We start from the raw sequence: 21,196 nt of genomic DNA on the forward strand, positions 1-21,196 counted from the left end.
TAAAATAAAAACACAGTTAAAAAGATATAAAGCCAACAGTTAAAATATAGTGGTATAAAACCATTAAAATAGAGTCATAAGAGCACATTTTTTAGAATATCCAAATTAAAAAGCCATGTCACTTATTCCTCAATGAGAACTCCCACTAACGGCAATTGGACCTTGAAATGACTGCTCTTCTACAACCACTGCATCTCTCTTTCAATATGTGGTTGTTGCAAGAGCAAGTAGGGTAACCATGACTGACCAGTAAGCCTGGCTAGTGCCAACTGCAAACTAGGCTTGCATTTTAGAAGATATTCAGTCTTTGGATGTACAAGTGTTTAAAAATGTTCAATAGTTATCCAAAGTCCCAAGAGAAGCTTTTGTAGCTTCCTGACCTCTGAATGTTATCTGCCCCTGTTTTAAGGATAGGTTTTTACAGGATCAGTACCCACTGAAAAAGGAATAATAGAAACATATTATGTTATTGGCCAAAGCATGAGTTTGTAGATTAAATTGTAAATTTGACTCTTTCTTTCTTTCTTTCTTTTTTTGCAGAGCTCCTGCAAGTGGCAAAAGACTTCTGTTTGTCATAGCACACACTTTTCCTCATATACATGGGTCTAATGTTCAGCATACTTTGTTGTGATTTGGGCACTGGATGACAAGCCCAAGTTTAATTTGCAGATTTGATTGATGAAGTAAACATATCTAAGGACTTTCACTGTAGGGCGAACAATGTGTCAGTCATAAGTAATATACGATCCCTTTAAAGACTAATTTGAACCTGTCAGATTTTTTTTGTCTACAAATGCAGAGTCTGGACAGGGAGGAGAAGCAAGCACCCAAATATGCTGCAGTCCTAGAATTGCAAAAAGCAAGAGTGTGTGTTTACACCACTGTCCCTTGGCTACTTGTTGTCTGCTGCTGCAGATCATGGGCTTATATTTCATTTACCTTTACTGCAATTATACAAATTCAGTACTTTAGAATAAGTACCAGCCACAAAAGGCCATTAAGCAAGGGGCAAAAGCAGAGAAAAAAGACAAGTTCCTCACTCTATAGGACAAAACAATATGTCCCTATAACAGTGTGTCCTTTGTAAACCACATTCCAAATTTCCCTACTTCTGTTAATAACAGGCAATGTGAAAAACAGATTTCCAGTAGTAAAATCATTGCATCCTATACAGTCCTAACTAAGGCTCACGCAACAACTGTGGGCAATTATACCCCCTAGCTGCAATTTTTTGCAGGAAGGTTCTTGCTGTGCTTGAACTCAACATTTCAGGATATAAATCCCAATTAATCCTCTCTACCAGGAATTTTCTTATCCTGCTAACTTTCACTTTCCCCTTTCTCTTTTTAAACAAATCAGATTAATCTACTGTGGATTGCTCCAAGATGGCTGTTCTCCTCTATTTGTTTCAATAGGATGACCACTTACACATTACCTTCCTGTCCCCATAAAAGCATCAAGCTCCTTGCATAAAAGAAAAGAGGCATAGATTTTATGAAACTTGTATATGCAAATTAACAGATGCCAATTTAAAAATGACTTTTGTAATTTTTAAAAAGGCACCATATATCTCACCAGAGAATGAGACTGGGGCCCATTCACATTACACAATTATAGCACTATTACCGCACTCCACATATCTATAGTCATCAGCACACAAAGTGCCCTTTCACACTACACTGTTGTATCACTACACTAGTGTGGTGTGGTGGTTTGAGCCTTGGACTATAGCTCTGGAGACCAGGATTTGAAACCTGATTTGGCTATGAAACCCAATAAGTGACCTTGGGCAGGTCACACTCTCTCAACCTCAGAGGATGGCAATGGCAAACCCGCTCTGAATAAACTCACCTTGGGGTCGCCATAAGTAATAAAAACGACTTGAAGACACACAATAACAACTACAACTAAAACAACAACATATCTACACTGCAGAAATAAAGCCGTTTAACACTTTAACAGCCATGACTCTGTAATATGGAATACTGGGATATGCTGTTTGGTGAGGCACCAGACCTCTCTGACAGACCAGACTGACTACCTCACCAAACTACAAATCCCAGAATTCCACAATATGGAGCCATGACAGTTAAAGTGGTGTCAGACTGCTTTATTTCTGCAGTGTGGAAATGCCGTATGACTCTACTTTTAATTGCCATAGTTCCCTATGGAATCCTCAGATTTTCAATAGAGGCCGATAATTCTAAATATGCCTCCCTAAACTGCAAATCCTAGGATTCCCTATGGCACAACTACGGCAATTAAAATGGAATAATATGATTCTGTACTGTGAATGGGCCCCAGGTGATCTTTGTTTGGCTGCCTAATCTGCTGTCAAGCAGTGAATGGATGATAGGTAACTTCAAGGCTCCTGTTCTTAGGTTTCGTAGTCTTTTAAATCTGCTTTGGACTGGACTGCCCTTCAAACAGAAGACTGCCGTATGCAGTATATAGGCCACATGCTAAGAAAATGCAAAAACCAAAACTGTACGTTCATGATGAGTGTTAGCAAAAATATCTATAGAAACTTGGTCTACTTCCACTTGGCCTGCTACATTTGAGATAACAACTATAATTTAGTTTACTATGTTCCTGTATGATCCTGCCCATCCTCTGCGATCACGTTAAGCAGGAAGGCTTCAGGCTTTTTGGACCAACATTGTTTTCCATTAACTAGAATAGCAAAACCCACCAAGCAGTGTTGCATTCAAAAGGCTTACACAGACTGCTTCTGAGAATGTTCTGACTCTGAGACTAGGAATTTGTCTTCAAGACCAGAACTGAACTCAGCTCACAATCCTTTGCCCCATCCCCCCAAATTCACTCTTGGTTATAACCACTCTCCCCCCTCCACCAGCCAGCTTTCTTAATTTCAACAGTCCAGCTTCAGAGTCAAAGGTCATCTGTGTGTACCTACTATTAGGAAAAATCAGTATGCAAAGGAATCTTGTTGCACCTTTGAAACTAACTGAAAGAAAGAAGATAATACCATGAGCTTTCAAAGACTTGGGACTACTTTCTCGGATGCATAGACTACTTTCTCGGTGGAGTGAGGAGTCCAGAGACAGACCTATGTAAGCTGGTTGAGAAAGTAGGCTCGAGTCTAGGAAAGTTCATGCTATCAACTTCTTTTTTACAGTTAGTCTCAGAGGTGCTACAAGATCCCTTTGCACACTGATTTTCCATACTAACATGGCTATGGAGTTTATCACATGGGGGCAAACTGCAAAAATCCCATGCAGAAACAGGATTTGAAAACCAGAAAAAAACCTGCAAAAGTGGGTAGTTTTTCATACATGATGGGGTTAATGTGACATTAACCCAAACAAAGTAGACAAAACCCTCCCCTTTTTACTTTGGGGATTCTCCAAAAGTAAAAAGGAGCGGGTTTTGTCTAGTTTCCATTTGGGTTAATGTCACATTAATTCTCATTAAGACTGACGTCATCTGAAAAACAACCCATTTTTGTGGTTTTTTCCTACTTTCTGTTCCGGTTAACCCTGAATGTCGTCTGAAAAACTGCCCGCTTTTGTGCCCCCCCCCAGTTTAAACCCAGTTTCTGCACGAGATCCATCCCATGTGATAAACTCCTATGCCTTTGAATTCTATTAGGAAAAATGGGAATCGGAATCATTTGCCAGTTTACCGCAGTGGATACTGATTTACCTTCAACTTATCCTTGGGCTAGAGAACCTTTTCCAGTCAAATTATTAAGTAGAGTAAGGGAATATGTTGTCTGAAGCACCAGATTCTGCAGGTGGTGAGCACCAGTGGTGAGGGCTGCATAATTCATGGGGTCTGCCTTGTGCCACCTAAACTAGGCTGCTCCCCTTGGATAAGTGGAAGGCACCGGCTGTATCTGCACTACACTACACCATGGTATCAATTTCATACGACTTTAACTGTTATGGCTCCAAACAGTGGCATCTTCAGATATATAGTTTGGCGAGGTCCTTAGACTTCTCTACTAGAGGGCTTTAGTCCACTGTCCTGAATAGATAATTATAAGGATCTGAGACAACAAGTCCCAGGAATCCTTAGGATGGAGCCCTGATAGGTAAAGTAGAATTGAACTGGTATAAGAGCCAGAATAGTGTAGTAGTTAGAGCATTGGACTATGATTCTGGAAACCATGCTTCAAACCTCCACTTGGCCACGAAACCCAATGGTGACCTTGGGCAATTCACATGCTCTCAACCTCAGGAGAAAGCAATGGCAAACCTCTGTTATTATTATTTTGGCAGGCAGGTAAAAAAAATCCCACAAGTGCCTGTCTCTTAAAAATATAGTAAAGACATATTAAATAACTAACAATGTCTTGTCCTTTTCCCCAACACTCAGAATCTGCTGCCTCACACCAGCCAGTGTGTAAGAACCACTTATTTCGCCATTTTGAAATGAACCCTTCCTACACTTGTGACCTGAATGTTTCTGAAACTGAGAAATGTGACTATATACCTGGAATTTTTTCTACCTGGAAACCAATCTTTACTATACCATTGACAATGTGATGCTCAGTATGTCAATTACCCACCTTTCTTGAGTTAGATTCCTGCTGCCCCACATATGGTTAATAATATAAGAATTCTTAAAAACATTTTTCAGAAGTTAATTTGGTTGCTTCATATTAATAGTCTACAGTCCCAGTAACCACAATGAGTAGTCTAAAAGCACTCCAGTCTGTGAACTCCAGCATTCAACCATAATCCTAGATTTCAGGAAGAGGTAGGATATTATCCTGTAATTTGTAGTTATTCAACACCTTAGAAATCCAAACTGACAGGTGTTTTTCCCAGTCCTTCTTTTGACTTAGGTCCGCAACTAGAGAAGCAGTAGGACTTGTCCCAGTAATGGCATTTATCTTCTTCACTGAGAACTTGGAGAAGTTTCTTTTGTGGACTACAACTCCTAGGATTGCGCGGTCAGCATCTTCTCCTGGTCTTTGCCCAGCTTGGGGCTGACAGACAAAGCACAACATTTATCCATGAACTTTTAGGGCTTACAGATCAATCCTAATCAGTCTACCTTAAATCAATGCCCATGCAGCTCTACTTTCTGAGAAATACAAAGGATTGTTTCCTTATTTCATTACTGGCTTTGCTCTTCAGAGACAATAAAAAGTTCAGGGAAAAGCACATGAAATTCAGAGGGCAATTTCAGGGGATAGGCAATTGTGCTTTCTGTTTCAGAGGGAGTTCATGCTCAGAAGCAAGAGTGTTTGTCCCTTCAGGGTGGTTGTTGTGTGCCCTCAAGGCATTTCTGACTTATAACAACCCCAAGACAACCCTATCAAAAGCCTGTTACAGACTGCCAAAATAAAGCTGCTTCGGGTTTCTTTGGAGGTATGCTGTTTAAATGATGCATGGGTCCTAAGAGTCCAGAGGTCACGCCAAAGCCACACTCCATTCCTAAGCACTTCAGTGCAGCTTTGGTGCAGCTTCCGGATTCTTCGGATGCATGCATCATTTAAATAGCATACCTCCAAAGAGACCCGAAGCAGCTTTATTTTGGCAGTCTGTGTAACAGGCCAAAGATTTGTTCAGAGAGGATTTGCCTTTGTCTTCCTCTGAGGCTGAGAGAGTGTGACTTATCCAAAGTTACCCAGTGGGTTTCCATAGCTGAGACAGAATTTGAACCCTGGTCTCCAGAGACATAGTGCAACACTCAAGCCGTTATACCAGGCAGGCTCCCCTTCGGGGCAGTGTTTGCAAACTAGCAATAAGGGCAGCTGAAATTCATGATCTGCAGGACTGATAAAATAGGAAGCAGCTACTACAAATCTATGTTCTGCCGAAATAGCAAATGAAAGTATTAATTTCAGTTAAGATCACCACGTATTTTTCCATAAAATTTACACACTTGTCTACATGCATAAATGACATGATGCATCATGTTTCTGTCTTTATGAAGAGCCCCCATCCCAAAATATGTATCCTCCCACAATGTAATTCCTCTACTGGTGAGATTCAGAGAAGGGCCCCTTCAATAGTTCTCACATCTCAGGCAAATATCGTGGAGCACTCCCTCAAGTATGGAGGTCCCAAACCATTTAGGGTTTTAAATGTTATTGTTAACACCTTGAATTCAGACTGGAAATGTATTGGCAGACAGTTCCTTTTGAACTAGAATTCCAGGGAGCACTCTTGATGCTGCATTTTTCAGTAGCTGCAGTTTTTAAGGCAGCTCCACATACAGTGCATTGCTGGGAAGTAAGCAGTGCCTGAGCATGTGGCTAAGTTATTCCTCTCCAGAAAAGGCTAAAGCTGGTCTAGCTATAGTTAAGGACACTTCCCAGTACAATAAGGAACAAGCTTTCTCTGATCCTCAAATAAAGATCATACCTTTCAATAAGGAACACCTGGCAACCCTACTTCAGGGATAGTTATCCAGCTGTGTGAATTGATAATTAGGCTGTTCTTGTGATTAGCAAAAGACCCACTGAAAATAGGGCAAAGCATCTTAAGTTTTTGAGCCTTGGGCTAAGGTATTTTTTAAAGTCACACTTAAGAAGAGACCATCTGAAAACAGGGCAAAGCATCTTATGTTTTTGAACCCTGAGCTAAGTCATATTTTTTTACTGTCACACTTAAGAGATCCATTAAAAAGAGGGCAAAGCATCTTAAAGTTTTTGAACCCTGAGCTAAGTTATTTTTTTTTAAGTCACACTTAAGAAGAGACCCATTAAAAAGTTTTTGAGCTAAGTCATTTTTTAAAGACCCACTGAAAACAGGGCAAAATACCTAAGTTTTTGAGCCCTGAGTTAAGTCTCTTTTTAAAGTTACACTTAAGAAGAGACCCACTGAAAAGAGAGCAAAGCATCTTATGTTTTTGAGCCCTGAGCTAAGGGCCCATTCACACTGAAAAAATAACCTGGTGTAGGAACCAGGTTATTTCTCAGAAATGCTACGATCGAATCTCTCCGTGGCATTGATTTGCCAGGATTGTGGCATTTTATCCCGGGATTCCATTTACAGTTGGCAATGGGATAAATTGCCACGATCCTGGCAGAAGGGGGGGAGTGGAGGAAGAGTGGAGGTGGCTGAGGGAGAGGAAGAGGAGGAAGGAGAAGAACTGAGGGGGCAATCAGAGGCAAGAACGGGGGTGGCAAACGGAGGTGGATGGAAGGAGGCAAGAATGGGGGTGGCTGATGGAGAGGAGGAGGAAGGAAGGAATCAGATCAGATTGATTTTCAAGTTCACACTGGCAAAAAAATTTTTCTTTTGAAAAGAACCACAAGAAAACCCACGGCAAAAAAAAAAAAACCTGGGTTAAGGGGGATTTACACTACGCCCCTCCAATTCGGGTCAGAAAACCCCAGCGCAAGTATGAATGACCCTCGATTCAGGTCAGGAAACCCCAGGGCAAGTGTGAACAACCCCCCAATTCGGGTCATGAAAACCCAATGGAAGTATGAATGACCCTCACTTAAATCGAAATGGAGCCCAGGTTAAAATGCAGTGTGAATGGGCTCTAAGTCATATTCTTAAGAAGAGACCCACTGAAAACAGAGCAAAGCATCTTATGTTTTTGAGCCCTGAGCTAAGTCATTTTTAAAAAAGTTCCACTTAAGAAGAGACCCATTGAAATCCATGAGACTTTAAGGAGATATCTGATTCCCATGGGCCTGATGTACCCAGAGAGGGATCCAACCCCATTGAAAACTTACCAGAATCCCAGTTTATTAAACCCTCCCCTTCCTTGCCTTGTTTTTTTCCCCCCTAAAAATTACACCCCTTTTTTTTTCTTTTCACAATTAGTGTGAATGGCCACACCTTTCACCTTCCCTGGAATTTCCTCAAACCCTGTTATAAAAACCCCTCATGGCCAAGGAAACTTTTCACAGTCGCCTTTGGAGACAGAAGCTGGCTGATCTCCCTCTTTTACTGGATTCCCAGCAGCTGCTCAGCTAAGTGTCAGCAGGAGGCACCAAAAGAAGAAGCAAGTCAGAAAGCCAAAAAGTGGGAGGAGATCAGATCCCTGAAGGGCTTTTGGAGCAGGATGAAGTCAGCAGCACCAAGTAAGTGGTAGGACTCTGGTCAGTGCTCTGCCAGCCCTCCTCTGGCCCTGGCTGCAGAAAAAGAGAGCAAAGGCAGCCCAGGTAAGCCTTGACCCTTCACCTGGGGAAGGGCACTCAGGTGGGACACCTGGATCTTCTAGCAGGGACACAGGAGGGGACCATTGGGTGGTCTACCCTGCCTACTTCTCAAAGTTTGCTCAGGAAAGGGCTGGGACTGGGGCCCTAGTGTTTTGTTTGAAGTTTTAAATGCCAGCCTAGTGGTGGAGGGCTTTGAGCTTGGGCTCTGATTCTGGGGGGGAGGTATTCAAGCCAATGGCAGCCCTTGCCCATAAGGAAACCAGGCTTGCCTATAGGGAAACATTGGGGAATATCTGCCCTATCTTTTCCCATGGGCAAGAATTCTCCTATGTATCTTTATGGGCACATGTTCCCCAGTGTTTCCCTATGGATAAGTATTCTCCTATGTGTCTTTATGGGCTCGTGTTCCCCAGTGTTTCCCTATGGATAAGTATTCTCTTATGTATCTTTATGAGCAAGTTTTCCCCTGTGGATAAGTATTCTCCTATGTATCTTTATGGTCAAGTGTTCCCCTATGGATAAGTATTCTCCTATGTATCTTTATGGTCAAGTGTTCCCCTATGGATAAGTATTCTCCTATATATCTTTATGAGCAAGCGTTCCTCAGTGTTTCCCTATGGATAAATATTCTCCTTTGTGTCTTTATGGGCACATGTTCCCCTATGGATAAGTATTCTCCTATGTATCTTTATGGGCAAGTGTTTCCCAGTGTTTCTCTATGGATAAGTATTCTCCTATATATCTTTATGGGCAAGTGTTTCCCAGTGTTTCTCTATGGATAAGTATTCGCCTATATATCTTTATGGGCAAGTGTTCCCCAGTGTTTCGCTATGAGCAAGTATGGTTTCCCTATGAGCAAGTACTGCCATCCCAATTCTGGCTTCGAATCCTGGTTCGGCCATGGAAATTACTGGCTGCCTACCTTGGGCAAGTCACACTCTCTCAGCCTCAGGGGAAGGCAATGGCAAAGCCCCTCTGAACCAATCTTGCCAAGAAAACCCCATAAACAGTTCACCTTAGGGTTGCCATAAGTTGGAAGTACGGTAACTGGAAAGCACAATACCAGCAACAAGTTTTAAATGTACACAGGGTTGATTTTTTTAAAGGCTGAAATGGAGGGAAATTTCTCTTGGCACCCTTCCTGCTAACTAAAGGATAACTAAATCAGACTTTAGGGTCAAAAAGGTAGCCCCAGCTAGGCAGAGATATCAGTCCGAGCTGGTTTTTAAAGGTCATAAATCTCGGGCTTGTTTGTTTGTTTAGTTTTGCCTCACAAAACGCTGCCTTGTTCCCTCGGGGCTAAAGGCTAAGAGGGCTGGGAAGGGAGAAATGCTCCTTTTGGGCCCACATTTTCCTTTCTATGTTATTTCACATGGACGGGATTAGTAGAGAAGCACCTTTTAAAACATGTGTATGTATGTGTATATAATTCAATTATAGATACTTAGAGAGAGCGAGAGATGATGACATGAGTTTATCACACTGTGGCTAGTTTTGGCATTAAAGAGAGATTAAACTGCATTTAAAGCATCCCACAAATAAGCGAAAATGGCGAGTAATTGTACAAATAATGCTCACAAGCAATTATGCATGTGCATCGGAATGCAATTCCAATAAAGTGATAAAGGAAATGCATTCATGCAGAATTCTTGAAAGCAAAAAGATGTGCGTTAATGCTTCTTTGTGACTTTAATGGCGGGTTTTGTGTGACATCATGTGAAATTATTCCACATAATTACGTGATTTTTCTGGGATGTTCACAGGATAAGCTCCCAATCTCCTTCATGTGATAAACTTCATAGAGAGATAGGAGGTAGATGTGTGTGAGAGAGATGATAGAGAGACAGATGATAAAGATGGTATATTATAGGTGATAGAGATAGATAATAGGGAGACAGAAGATAGATGTGAAAGAGATGATGATAGAGAGACAGATTGTAGAAACAGATGATAAGAGCACGTGAGAGATGATACGGCTTGTTTCCTCGAACAAGTTCAGGGTGGTTTGACACTTATGTTTTCCCAATAAGACTAGCAGAATAGTGGAGTAATTCATCTCAAAGTGATGGCGAAAAATGGGATTAGCCTGCAGGACTCCCTGCTACCTGAGACAGAATGGAGTGCCAATGTAGTGCATCTCCACTGTAGAAACAATGCAGTTTGACACCACTTTAACTGCCAAGGCTCCATCCTACAAAATCCTGGGATTTGTAGTTTGGTGAGGCACCTGCACTCTTTGGCAGAGAAGACAGCATATGTAGATGCACTTTGTAAAGCTAAAATCCCAGGAGCGATGGCATTTAAAGTTGTGTCAAGCTGCATTATTTCTACAGAGTACATGCACCCCACATAAGCTTTTATGAGCTATCATAGCCCTCAACATGCACTGGTGAAGTGGGATGCAGTCCACAAGAATTTATGCTAGAGTAAAGTTAAGAAATTAATTTATTATAGACTAGGTTTTAAAGGACTTTAGTAGGTGCATGAAGTATTTAAGGTGCCACAGGAATCTTTTGTAGTCCTATGTGTTCATGGCTGCCTTGAGTAGTTTACTCTGTTGCTGAATTGCAGTTATTATTAGTATTCATCTCTTTCTTCTCCTCTGTAAATCTGCTTACTGTCATTTAAATAAATCATTCTCATCATATAGCAGGAATGGGAAACCTAAATACCTTCAGACATTGCTGAAATGCTACTCTCAGTCTTCCTTGCCTTTGGCTATTCTGACTAGGTCTGATGGGAGCTGCAGTCCAGTTACATCTGGAAGGTCACCTAGCAGGCCACTCCTGCTTTAAGAGACTAAGCTGTTACAGAGCTCTGATAAAATATAAAGAGAAATTGTGTGTAATTTTGGGGACACCTTACAGACACAAAGGATCAGGGTATCTTGGTGAGATTGGAATATCTGACCTGTCATTGTCAATAGTTATTGACTTCTGTTGATATCGCAGGATTGCTAGGGTTTTTGTTTGTTTCTTATTATGTTTTTAATGTAGTCACCTTCTCTTTTCCTAGGTGGTATTACTTCTCTCGTTTGCATTGCACTGTGGCAGTTGTTGATGTGCTCAGCTGCACCGATAACAGAATCTTCTGGAGACCCAGAACTCATCCAGTTTAAATGGAAAAACAAGGAATTTGTTGCCAGGATGAAGGTGGAGATCGCTGATCTGAAGGAGTTGATGGTAAGCTGCAGGGGGAAGGAGTAGATGTTTGGTCATGTAAGGGAGAGCCCCTAACTAGAGTAGATCCGTTGAAATGAATAAGTCTCATTGCTCCCAACTAACTTAAGTCCTATTGATTTCAGGGGCCAGTATAGTGAAGTGGTCTGAGTTTTGGTCTATAACTCTAGAGACTCTGGAAACCCACTGGGTGATTTTGGGCAAGCTACATACTCTCAGCTTCAGAGAAATGCAAAGGCAACCCCTCATGAACAAACCTTACCAAGAAAACCTCATGATAGATTTACCATAAATCAGAAATTACTTGACACACGGCAACAAAAAGTCTAGATAGGAATAACACTGGATCTAGCTCACTCAACCACTAATTTTAGTTTCAACTCAACAGTTTGTTCTGATGATAACAGAACAATGTTTAAATTACAAAGCAGAAAAAACATGAAAAGGATGAAACCAGGTGAAAATACTCTTGGGACCACTAAATTAAAGCCATTTAGATGACACGGTGGGAGAAGGTAAGGTCACTTCAACATCAGGCAAGGCTCCAAAAGGAAAATGCTTGTTAGGCAGACTGTCATCACTAAAAAGATCCCTTTTGAGTCACTCTTTCCCTATTGTCAAATGATGGAGATGGGCTTGAGAGTGATAAAAAGATAAAAAACATAAAACTGGGACAGGGGAGGCAGGCCCTGAGAGAAATCTTTCTGTAAAAGTGTATTGAAATGGTGTGCAAATCAAGAACTGACAAAAGATGCTCCCTATATAGCCAGTCTGGCGAGGAGCTTGGCAGCAACATTTGAAGGCTTCCTAGCAAAGGCAGCCTGGATAGAGTAGAACAGGAGCTTAAATTAGTAGAGATGGGTTTAGTGACTCAAAATGAGGGATTTCAATGACAGTGTGAGATATATCACTATACCACCCAGACCAAACAGTACATCTGTTCTGTCGGTGCTGGGAATGGGAACCTGTGGCCCTTCAACTATTTTTATAATTCAGCTACCATTATTCAATGGTGGCACAGCTAATGATACGGATGGGCAGTGGTTCCATGCACCTGTTCTAGCATGAGTGTAATTCTGCCCAGAAAAGGTTGTGAATCACTTTATCATGCACCTGATCTACCTGCCATACTTCTATCTGAGACTTGATCTAGTCCACTATTGATCTCAGGCACCAGTCCACCACTTCACTGTCCCATCTGAATGAGATTAAAATGGGAAGTTGATTTGGGTGTCATATGCATATTGATGGCTCTGCACATCTCCAGTTGACCCCAGTAAAGACAGAAAGGCAGTGGGTGGAGATTCTTTAGCCAGAATTTGAAGGACCCTATATCACCACAAAAACTAAATTCTGGTGCAAATTTATATGGACTAGAACCCACTTCATCAGAAACGTGATCAAGTGTAGTCTATGGATACCATAATGTGTGCTTTGGGATTCTTTGTTTTTCTGGAGTAGACCAGGATGAGATTTGTTTATCATCACAGGGTTAAGCCAAAGGGTTGAGGAATCATCTTCCATATCAAAGATGAAAAGGGAGTGTTGTTTACTGAAAGGTTCAGAAGACCAACTCTCAGTATTTTTAGCCTATTTCCCACCTTTGAAATAGGTTTGAAAGACAAAAGTGAAATGGTGGTCATCCTAACAGTATCAGTGTTGGTTTGAGCAGTAGTTTGCAATCTTCAGGCTTAAACTCCCAGAACCTCTGACCATTGTTAATGCTGGTTGGGGTTTCTGGGAGCTGAAGTCCAAAACATCTGACAGGCCAAAAGGTAAAAACTTACAGATTTGAATGAGACTGGAAGCCAGGCCTGGAAAAACTCCCATCTACCTACGTTATCTATTAACATCTGTCTATTATTGGGAAAGCAACTATATCCTGAGAGGTGCTAATGTACCAATCTTGATTGTATACTTGGGCAAACATGACTTAAAATAACTTGTTCCCGCCAGATGTTGTTCTCAGATAAACAAAATAGTTGGCAAGTCATTCTGCCGTGGGACTCCTCTTCCAGCCATTTCCTATAAATCACAGCTTACTCCTCCAAGGAGTCTTAACCCCATACAGAGTGTAGCTTTCTATTTTCCTAGTATTGTGAATTTGGTCGAGACCCCATTTAATCTCTGCAAATGCATTGGTTTCACATTTCCCAGCATCTGTGAGTTTTTGCCAACCCGGAAAGGTCATCAGTCGTTGACAAAAGGAGCAAAATAGTTTGCAAACACAAACTGGCAAAGCACTGGCCTTCTTATTAGCTTCCTTTTGGAGACCAGTTTGACTAGATCTGTCAAAATTAAAATGAAATACATTTTATAGTACTCCCATCTGGGTTTCGCTTAATCTGAAAGGAAAACTGCATTGCAACAGGAGTTACTTGCAACCCTTTACATTACCAGTACAGTATAACAAATTCTATAGTCTGGTTTGAGAAAAGCAGGGTAGATAGATTTTGGTGTCCTATAGTAAAGGAGGAAGGGACATAAAAATAGACCTATTAGTTTAGTTTTTTTTTCTGGGGGGGAGAATAATATTGTGTCAAGGCTATGCAGCTGATTAAAACTGAACAACTCAATCAACATGCACATAGTTTCAATGTTGTTAAAATGTTGGATTATTCAAGTTTTCTTAGTTATAAAGAGGGGGAAATGTGGCCAAACTGGTTGGCCGATCCAAGGAGTTGCAGACCAAAATAATAAATCTTAAATTTCTGGCAAGGAGTTACATGGTGCACTAAAGTGTGTTCTTCTAACCACTGGAAATTGTGTACATCTGTCCTCTTTGGCTTCTAAGCTATCAGCTGGCCCCATATCTATGCACTTCACACCCCAACTTCCTGTTGTAAGGAAGAAAAAGCTAAGTGATGGGATTTGTCTGTTTAAAGACTGTGAGTCTAGAGTTTTGTACCCGTAACAGTTCATAGTGTTTCAGTTGTCTGGTAGAATCCTTTTACTCACACACCTTCCCTATCTTCACTAGTGCATTCCAGATTATTACACAGAAAAAGTTCCGTTGCTTGTGATGTACACTCCTTTACTATGAACCCCTTGTTCTAGTGGAGGTGCTAGATACAGTACCAGGGAAATTTCTGGGAATAAGAGCAAATGTCTTAATTAAAAATATTAAAAACGTGATTCACTCTGTTTCACCACATTTCTACATAGCAATACGACACCTTAAACGTACAGCGGACCCTTGTTATATGCTGGGGTTTGGTTCCAAGATCCCCTGTGGATAACAAAATCCATGGATGCTCAAGTCCCATTAAACATAATGACATAGCAAAATAGTGTCCCTTATAAAAAATGGAAAATCAAGGTTTGATATTTGAAATGTATACTTAAAAAAAAAATTCAAACCTTGGATGCTTGAATCCATGTATAAGAAATCTTTGTATAAGAAGGGCTGACAGTATTTCAAAAAGAGCATGGACACTGTCTGGTGCAGATAAGTGTTTGCCATAAGAGAAGTGTATATGCTGAGCAACTTATATATCTGTAATATCTGTATAATCTCTTCTGACTACAATTTCTTATCTACTCCTATCTCTTCCAGCATACAGATCTCAATCTCGGCGCTGATAATCAGCTTCTCTTCATGCAGGGATTTCTAGGCATTGGGCAAGTAGATCATTCCCATTGCCAGGTAGCAACCTGTAATATGGTAAGTAGCAGCTACTGTCTATTAAAGACCATTACCCCATTACACAAAAAGTTCCTGTTTTAACAGTTGACAGGGAAGTATTCTTAGTGTACAGTGAAACTTGTGGTGGGTGATAAAGTAGATAGATACAGGCAGTATAGATAGAAGTAGGCAAGAATAACCAGCACTAGTTCCAGAGCTTCAAAAGCTACTTTTTTTTGGACTACAGGTCCCAGAATCCATAAAGAGTGTGGGCACAAGCCATGATGTCTACAGGATTTTGGGAGTTGCTGACCAAACATGTTTCCTGATTTTGCATGCTCACTTCTCACCAAAGATATGTGTTCACCAAACCACTTTACTGAAAAAGCGCAATTTATCTGAGTAGCTCCTTTAGAGCTGAAGCACCATCTGATCATATCCAGTCTCATCTGATATCAAAAGTGAAGCAGGATTGGGCCTAGTTAGTACTCAGATAGGAGACTAACAAGGGATATCACAGATCTCCAGGAGAGGCTAGAAGAAGGACACTTCAATGTCCATAGTGACTGAACGACAATCTAATCAAGGAGTGATGAGTGTAAATTAAATTTCATGAGCCACACATGGAAAGAACCCTATTAAGCTGCAAGTTAACCAGGCACAATGACCCACATATTAAATCATGTTTGCCATTCCCCATGCAATTTACCATAAATTAATTGCCTTTTGTTTTCTTACCAGTAAATCCATCACACAAAGCTTGGAATAGGGGAGGGGGGATAATTAATTATGTATCTTTTGCAAGCCTTATTCATATATATGTTTTTAAAATCTTGGGTAGTGCCAGTTCATGCTGGGCAATTTCCTGACTTTAGTTACCAAAGATGAGGTTTGAGTGGGCAGGGGAGCAATCTCTTCCTCGTAATCCAACTAGAGGGAAATAAATCATCTTGGGGATCTAATTGAGCAATTATGGTTCAGCACTTTTGAAAGTTTTAACATATCAGTTAGCAAAGTTGAAAAGTATACTGTGGGGAAAAGATTAGATTAGGTACACAGTTAAACAGCAGGGATTGGTCCAACTGAGAAAGCAAAACTCGGGATCTAAAATGGTCTTCCTCCCTGCTACAATTTCTGCAAGACAGGGGTGGGGGGGGGGAACATTTTGGAAAATAGTTTCTAAGTATCGTCTCAATACAGTCAAGTTTTTTAAGAAATGTAATTTAGCCTGTGTATTATAGTGATTTGATTTGCGTATTAGACTGGGATTCCAGGGGACCAGAGTGTGTATCTCTGCATGACAACCCACTGGGTAACCATGGGCATATCACTCTTTCTCCGTCCTTAGATGAAGGCAATAGCACACCTCCTCTAAATAAATATTGGCTTGAAAACCCTAGGATGAGGTCACAATAAGCCAGAAAACTGATTTGAAGGCATATTGTTGTGGTGTGCCTTCAAGTTGTTTCTGAGTTTTGGTCACTCTAAGGTGACCCTATCACAGTTTTTTTTTGGGGGGGGGGGGGGAAGGTTTGTTCCTTGTCTTCCTCCAAAATTGAGAGTGTGTGACTTACCTAAGGTCACTCAGTGAGTTTCCATGGCCAAGCAGGAATTTGAACCCTGGTCTTCAGTGTCTTAGTTCAGCACCCAAACAACTACAGCACACTGGCTCTCATTTATGGTACATAACAAACAAAAACTATTCCAAAAAGGTGGCTGTGGCGATAAGTAGAAGGAAACACTTATTCAAGTCGTTCTTTCACCTGTCACTCAAGATGCATGCTAGGTTTAACTGTTCATTCAGATTGGGACTTGTTTCCAGGGGATGCTAGGCTTTACCTCTTATGCAGGACTGGGCTGAGTGTGGTCCATGGGGTGAATGCATTCAGACCTACAAAGCTAATTTTGTGACACCCCCTCTCCAGCACCCAATTCTGCAAAGAGGTGCTCATGTTGAAGTCTAACGTGATGATCTTGCAATGCTTTGAATTCAACCCCTCAAGAGGAGAATATTACCAAATAGCTAAATAAATATCACTGATAAGGGAAATTCCCTTATCTGTTTTCCCAGCAAATATTTCTTAACAATCTAGCCATTCGCAGTCTACAAAGTTGGTGCAGGGAGAGCTGCGGAGAAAGCTGGAGCAGCAACATAGCCACCAATTTTTATACAAAATAATTTTTTGCCAACTTATGGAGAAACCCTCTGTTTGCATTCACCTCATATAACCTCCTTAATATTTCTGTTTTTAATATATAAGTTTATAGCCTCTTAGCTTGTTCTTTGGAAGGAATGAAGTGTTCTACAAGTTAGATAGTATTCCCTTGTCATTTCTGTGTTCTTCCCACTCAGTTCCAGTCATTTAATTCATATCTGTCCTAACTGGGCTACTTTTCATATTTCATCCTAGAAAGATTGGCATGGTTGGTCAAAGACTCACCTCCTATATCAAATATGTAATGTGTAAATATTTAGCTGATTTAAAAGCTGAACTGTTTTGAGACATCATTTTGCACACTGAATTACATGTGTGCACACATTTCTCTCTTTTTCCCACCCCACCCTCACATTCACCTCTGTCCCTCTCTGGTCAAAGCTGTTCTGTTTTTGAAGTAACATCACCCTCTATGTCTATTAGCTGTCCTTTATTTTATTTATTTAAGATGTTCTATAAACACACTAAATAAATATGCTTCCAAACCACCCGTGCAGGGTGTGCAGTTGTATTGTCTAAGTTAAATAATTCTCTCACTGGACAGAGAACTTGGGTGAAGGCAGGAGTCTAGCCAAATAGTAGACTTAACCTTTTCTTCCCCTTCCCCCTTTTAAATCTTCTTCTTGCAGGGAGGCTGTTTCAAGCAGTTACAGGCAGGCCTGCAAACCTACTATGGCTACCTCTCACACATTAAACAGATCCTACCGAAGTATGCTAACAGACTGTCCGCTCTCCAGCTTGATACCTCAAACCTGTCCACCAACATCCAACTGCAGGTGAGGCTGATGTACAACATACTCAAATTAGGTTGGGAAGGGGAAAGAATGTTATAATGAGTAATGAATTAAATGGAAAGAAACTGACGTGTTGGGATAGCAAGTTCCAAGGAGCAGGTCACAGTGGCTTGTTAAAATTGGTGCATTGGATGGAATAAAGATGTTACATAATCCACTAGTTGCTTTCTGTCCTGATAAGAATGAAAGACCACAACTTTTTCCCACTATAGTTTCAGCAGAGCTTGGAAAAGTTACTTTTTGGAGCATAATTCCCAGAACGCTTCAACAAGGATGACCACAAGCAATGCTGGCTGAAGAAGTCTGGAAGCTCTAGTTCAGAAAGCAAACTTTTCCAAATTCTGAGTTTCAATACATTTAATCTAGCTATCAATAGAAGATCAACTCCCATGAGGCTCAGGGTTGGTGCTGGTGGTTTAAGAGTGCTAAATAATTTTACTGGCTGCTTTGTTGGCTCAACAGTTATCATCCTTTCTCTGAAACAAGGGATTCCCCTCGCAGAACTAGTTTTAAGAAAAGATGAACATGGGACATGTCAGCAGATCTCATTCCTCCACACATCATCGGCAAAAAGGTCTTCTGATTACTAGCTGTAGTTCTTGACCAACTACTTACAGAGCTAGAAGTGTCCCACTTGTGACTCAAAGGGCTATTTCTATACTGCACTTCTCCCTCATGATGGCTAAAAGGATCACACACCCTCCAGCTGACCCAGAGAATCCAATTTTTCAACTGCTTTTAAAATGGCCCAGTCTTTCTTCTCTCCCACCTTTCCCCCTGGCTTGCTTAAATTGCTGCAAACTGAGTTCAGTGTACAAAAGTACTTTGCACTCAATTAGCTCAGCAGGGGGAGAGGAGGGGCAGAATCTTGCCCATCCCAATAGGTTTAGGCAAAAGAGAACTGCTTCATCCTCTTCTGGCCTGCGTCGTCTTCTTCTGTAATAACTTTGATACCTTATGCACATTCTGATGTTGTTTGGCCATATGTGTCTTGGTTTTCATCTGTGAAACACTGGAAAGTATGGAATCCCTGCCTCAAAAACAGGAGAGGGAGCTTCTTTACTAGAAAGTGTGTGTGACATCTTTTTAGAGATCTTATCAAATGTCAAGTACTCTTTGTGAAGTTGAATGTAATGGGATCGGTTGGTGGGCTTAGGTCACATTCAAACTTATTTCCAATCTTCTGGAAAGAAGGCCTCTGCTATATAATATTATATTCTAATGTGAATTCTTTTCTCTTCTCCAGATGGAAGAAAGTAGTTTGCCTGTTGTCACCTACCCACAAACGGAAAACCAGCCTACCTTTCTGCAGGTTCAAAGAGAAATTGGAAGCTATCTTGTCCTCCGCAAATTCATGATGTTCATGGATATAATTACACGAGCGCTAAACCACTGCATTGTGTAATATGATGGGTGATATGGAGGATTCTCCCAGGAGACCTTGGCTGGGAGGATGGTTCTGTCTGGCTGTTCTTTTACCTGAGATATGGACTATAGCAGATGGATACTGTTTTCCTGGCAGCATTGTTTTGACTGACAGGACTACTGAATTTTAGTATTTATTTGTTTTTAACATATTTTTTATGGTGTAGGATGAAACAGGTTTTTAAAAAATTCTGGCAACAACCAAGAGCCAGGTTTTTACTAATTTATTTGTTTTTCTCTGCCATTTTTTCCCAACAGGAAAAAAAATATGGAGGATGACTCTTGGTACTGAACTCATCTCTTCCTTTATCGTTGTTGCCTAAAGTTAATGCTGAATTTCCCCCCAATTTTGTGAAGTTCTTCCAAACACACGTTACAGACCTTTGTCTATTTGGCACAAATACTTAACGCACAGCAATGTCGTTCCTGTTCTTGTGATTTTAAAAACTCTTAAGACATTCAGAGGCTGACATACTAGTGACTTTTACTACCTGTTTTGTTTTTAATTATAGAGTATTCACTTGCAAAAACTCTGGTAGTGTGGAATTCATATAGTTGCTATCTAGATATCAAGCATTTGGAATTGGCTCATCTAAAATATTTTATAACATGGCTGCTTTGGATGAACTTCAGCAAATGTGCTTTGTCTGTGATGGCATGGAAAACCCATAACTTATTTGCATTGACAATTTTCTAGTGGAATAGCCTTACAAGTTGGTTTTAGTTGTTTTTTTATTTATTAGGTTTATTTATTTTTATTTATTGAATCTTTTTTAAAAAGCTTCAAGTTTCCCATGTTAGTCTTTAGATCTTTAATTTCTATGATACTAGGATATTTATCATTTATTTAATATTTATAACTATGCTGTCAATAAATCTTTTGGGTTTAAAGTGATTATCAGTCTCAGCAAGCCTTGGACATGCAGGGTTTGATTCTTGCAGTCTTCCTGTGGCACATATGTTGAGATATACAATGTTAAACTACTGTTTAATATTTAAACATAAAAGTACTGGCTGTGTTAGTAGCTGGACTAAATTGCAAGGTGATGAACAAGGAGAGTTCCTAGTTCTCACCTCTGCAAAGTTCTTGGGCATATGATCTAATATATCTCCTCTTAGGAAATGCTTAGCATGGGGTTGGATCCCGATTTAGTTGTACTTAGAACAGACTCATCCAATTCAGAGTTCAGAAAATGTACTTTTTTGAACTACACCTTCCAATTCTTCTCCAGCCAGAATAGAAAATGGACAGGCTAGCTGATGGATTCTGGCATCTGCACTCATAAAATAACACTCCCAGGCTCTGCATTCAGGGCCTGAACAAACAGGCCAAAATAAAGCTGCTTCAGCTCACTTTGGAGGTGTGCTGTTTAAATGATGCATGCATCTTAAGAGCGCAGCTTCCCGCCTCTTAAGATGCGTGTGTCATTTAAACAGCATACCTCCAAAGTGACCTGAAACAGCTTTATTTTGGCATGTCTGTTCAGGCCCTCAGTTAATGAAACCCCCATTGTTTTCAGTGGGTCTGTTACTTGTGCAATGAGATCTGGCTCCAGCCCCTGGATTGCAATTATGCATGTTAAAACAGGGTTAGTAGTGAATAACTTTGAAATGACTTCTAGTATTTGCCATGGGCCTTTATTGCTGGGGACAAATGCCTGAAGTAGAGACGGTGACTCTTTATTTTATTGGTCATCAATTTCTTTAGGCTGATGGCCATTGCAGCCCAACAATATCTAGATGCTACATGTTTCCCTGTCTCAAATACTTTGCTGCATTACTTTAATTCCTATCTTCATCTGTCTTTGGGCAGAGAACCTTGGGCCTTCGGATATTTTGGCTTACAGCTCCCAGCAACACTA

At 40.7% G+C, this 21,196-nt stretch overlaps 2 protein-coding genes across 3 annotated transcripts in view; both read left to right on the forward strand.

The window, feature by feature from the left end:
• RARA (retinoic acid receptor alpha) overlaps positions 1 to 21,196 on the forward strand; it is a 938,446-nt gene that overhangs the window by 85,702 nt on the left and 831,548 nt on the right. The window lies entirely within an intron of this gene.
• LOC121935230 (myelomonocytic growth factor-like) lies at positions 7,875 to 21,190 on the forward strand. Of its 2 annotated transcripts, none has more exons than XM_042476527.1 (5): positions 7,875 to 8,098; positions 11,111 to 11,277; positions 14,831 to 14,938; positions 17,745 to 17,891; positions 19,156 to 21,190. In XM_042476527.1, exons 2-5 carry the CDS (start codon positions 11,155 to 11,157, stop codon positions 19,312 to 19,314), a joined length of 537 nt encoding a protein of 178 aa, XP_042332461.1. In that variant the 5' UTR covers positions 7,875 to 8,098; positions 11,111 to 11,154; the 3' UTR covers positions 19,315 to 21,190. The 2 variants fall into 2 exon arrangements, with proteins under 2 accessions (XP_042332461.1, XP_042332460.1); XM_042476526.1 differs by having other exon boundaries at positions 7,883 to 8,017.

This window comes from Sceloporus undulatus, chromosome 6, assembly GCF_019175285.1.
Source record: "Sceloporus undulatus isolate JIND9_A2432 ecotype Alabama chromosome 6, SceUnd_v1.1, whole genome shotgun sequence".
Lineage (NCBI taxonomy): Eukaryota > Metazoa > Chordata > Lepidosauria > Squamata > Phrynosomatidae > Sceloporus > Sceloporus undulatus.

Bases quoted from the DNA above. Each gene is read 5' to 3' on its own strand.
- LOC121935230 (XM_042476526.1), top strand. The intron at 14,939-17,744 runs GTAAGTAGCAGC...TTCTTCTTGCAG, and splicing joins AGGTAGCAACCTGTAATATG to GGAGGCTGTTTCAAGCAGTT. The intron at 17,892-19,155 runs GTGAGGCTGATG...TCTCTTCTCCAG, and splicing joins CCACCAACATCCAACTGCAG to ATGGAAGAAAGTAGTTTGCC.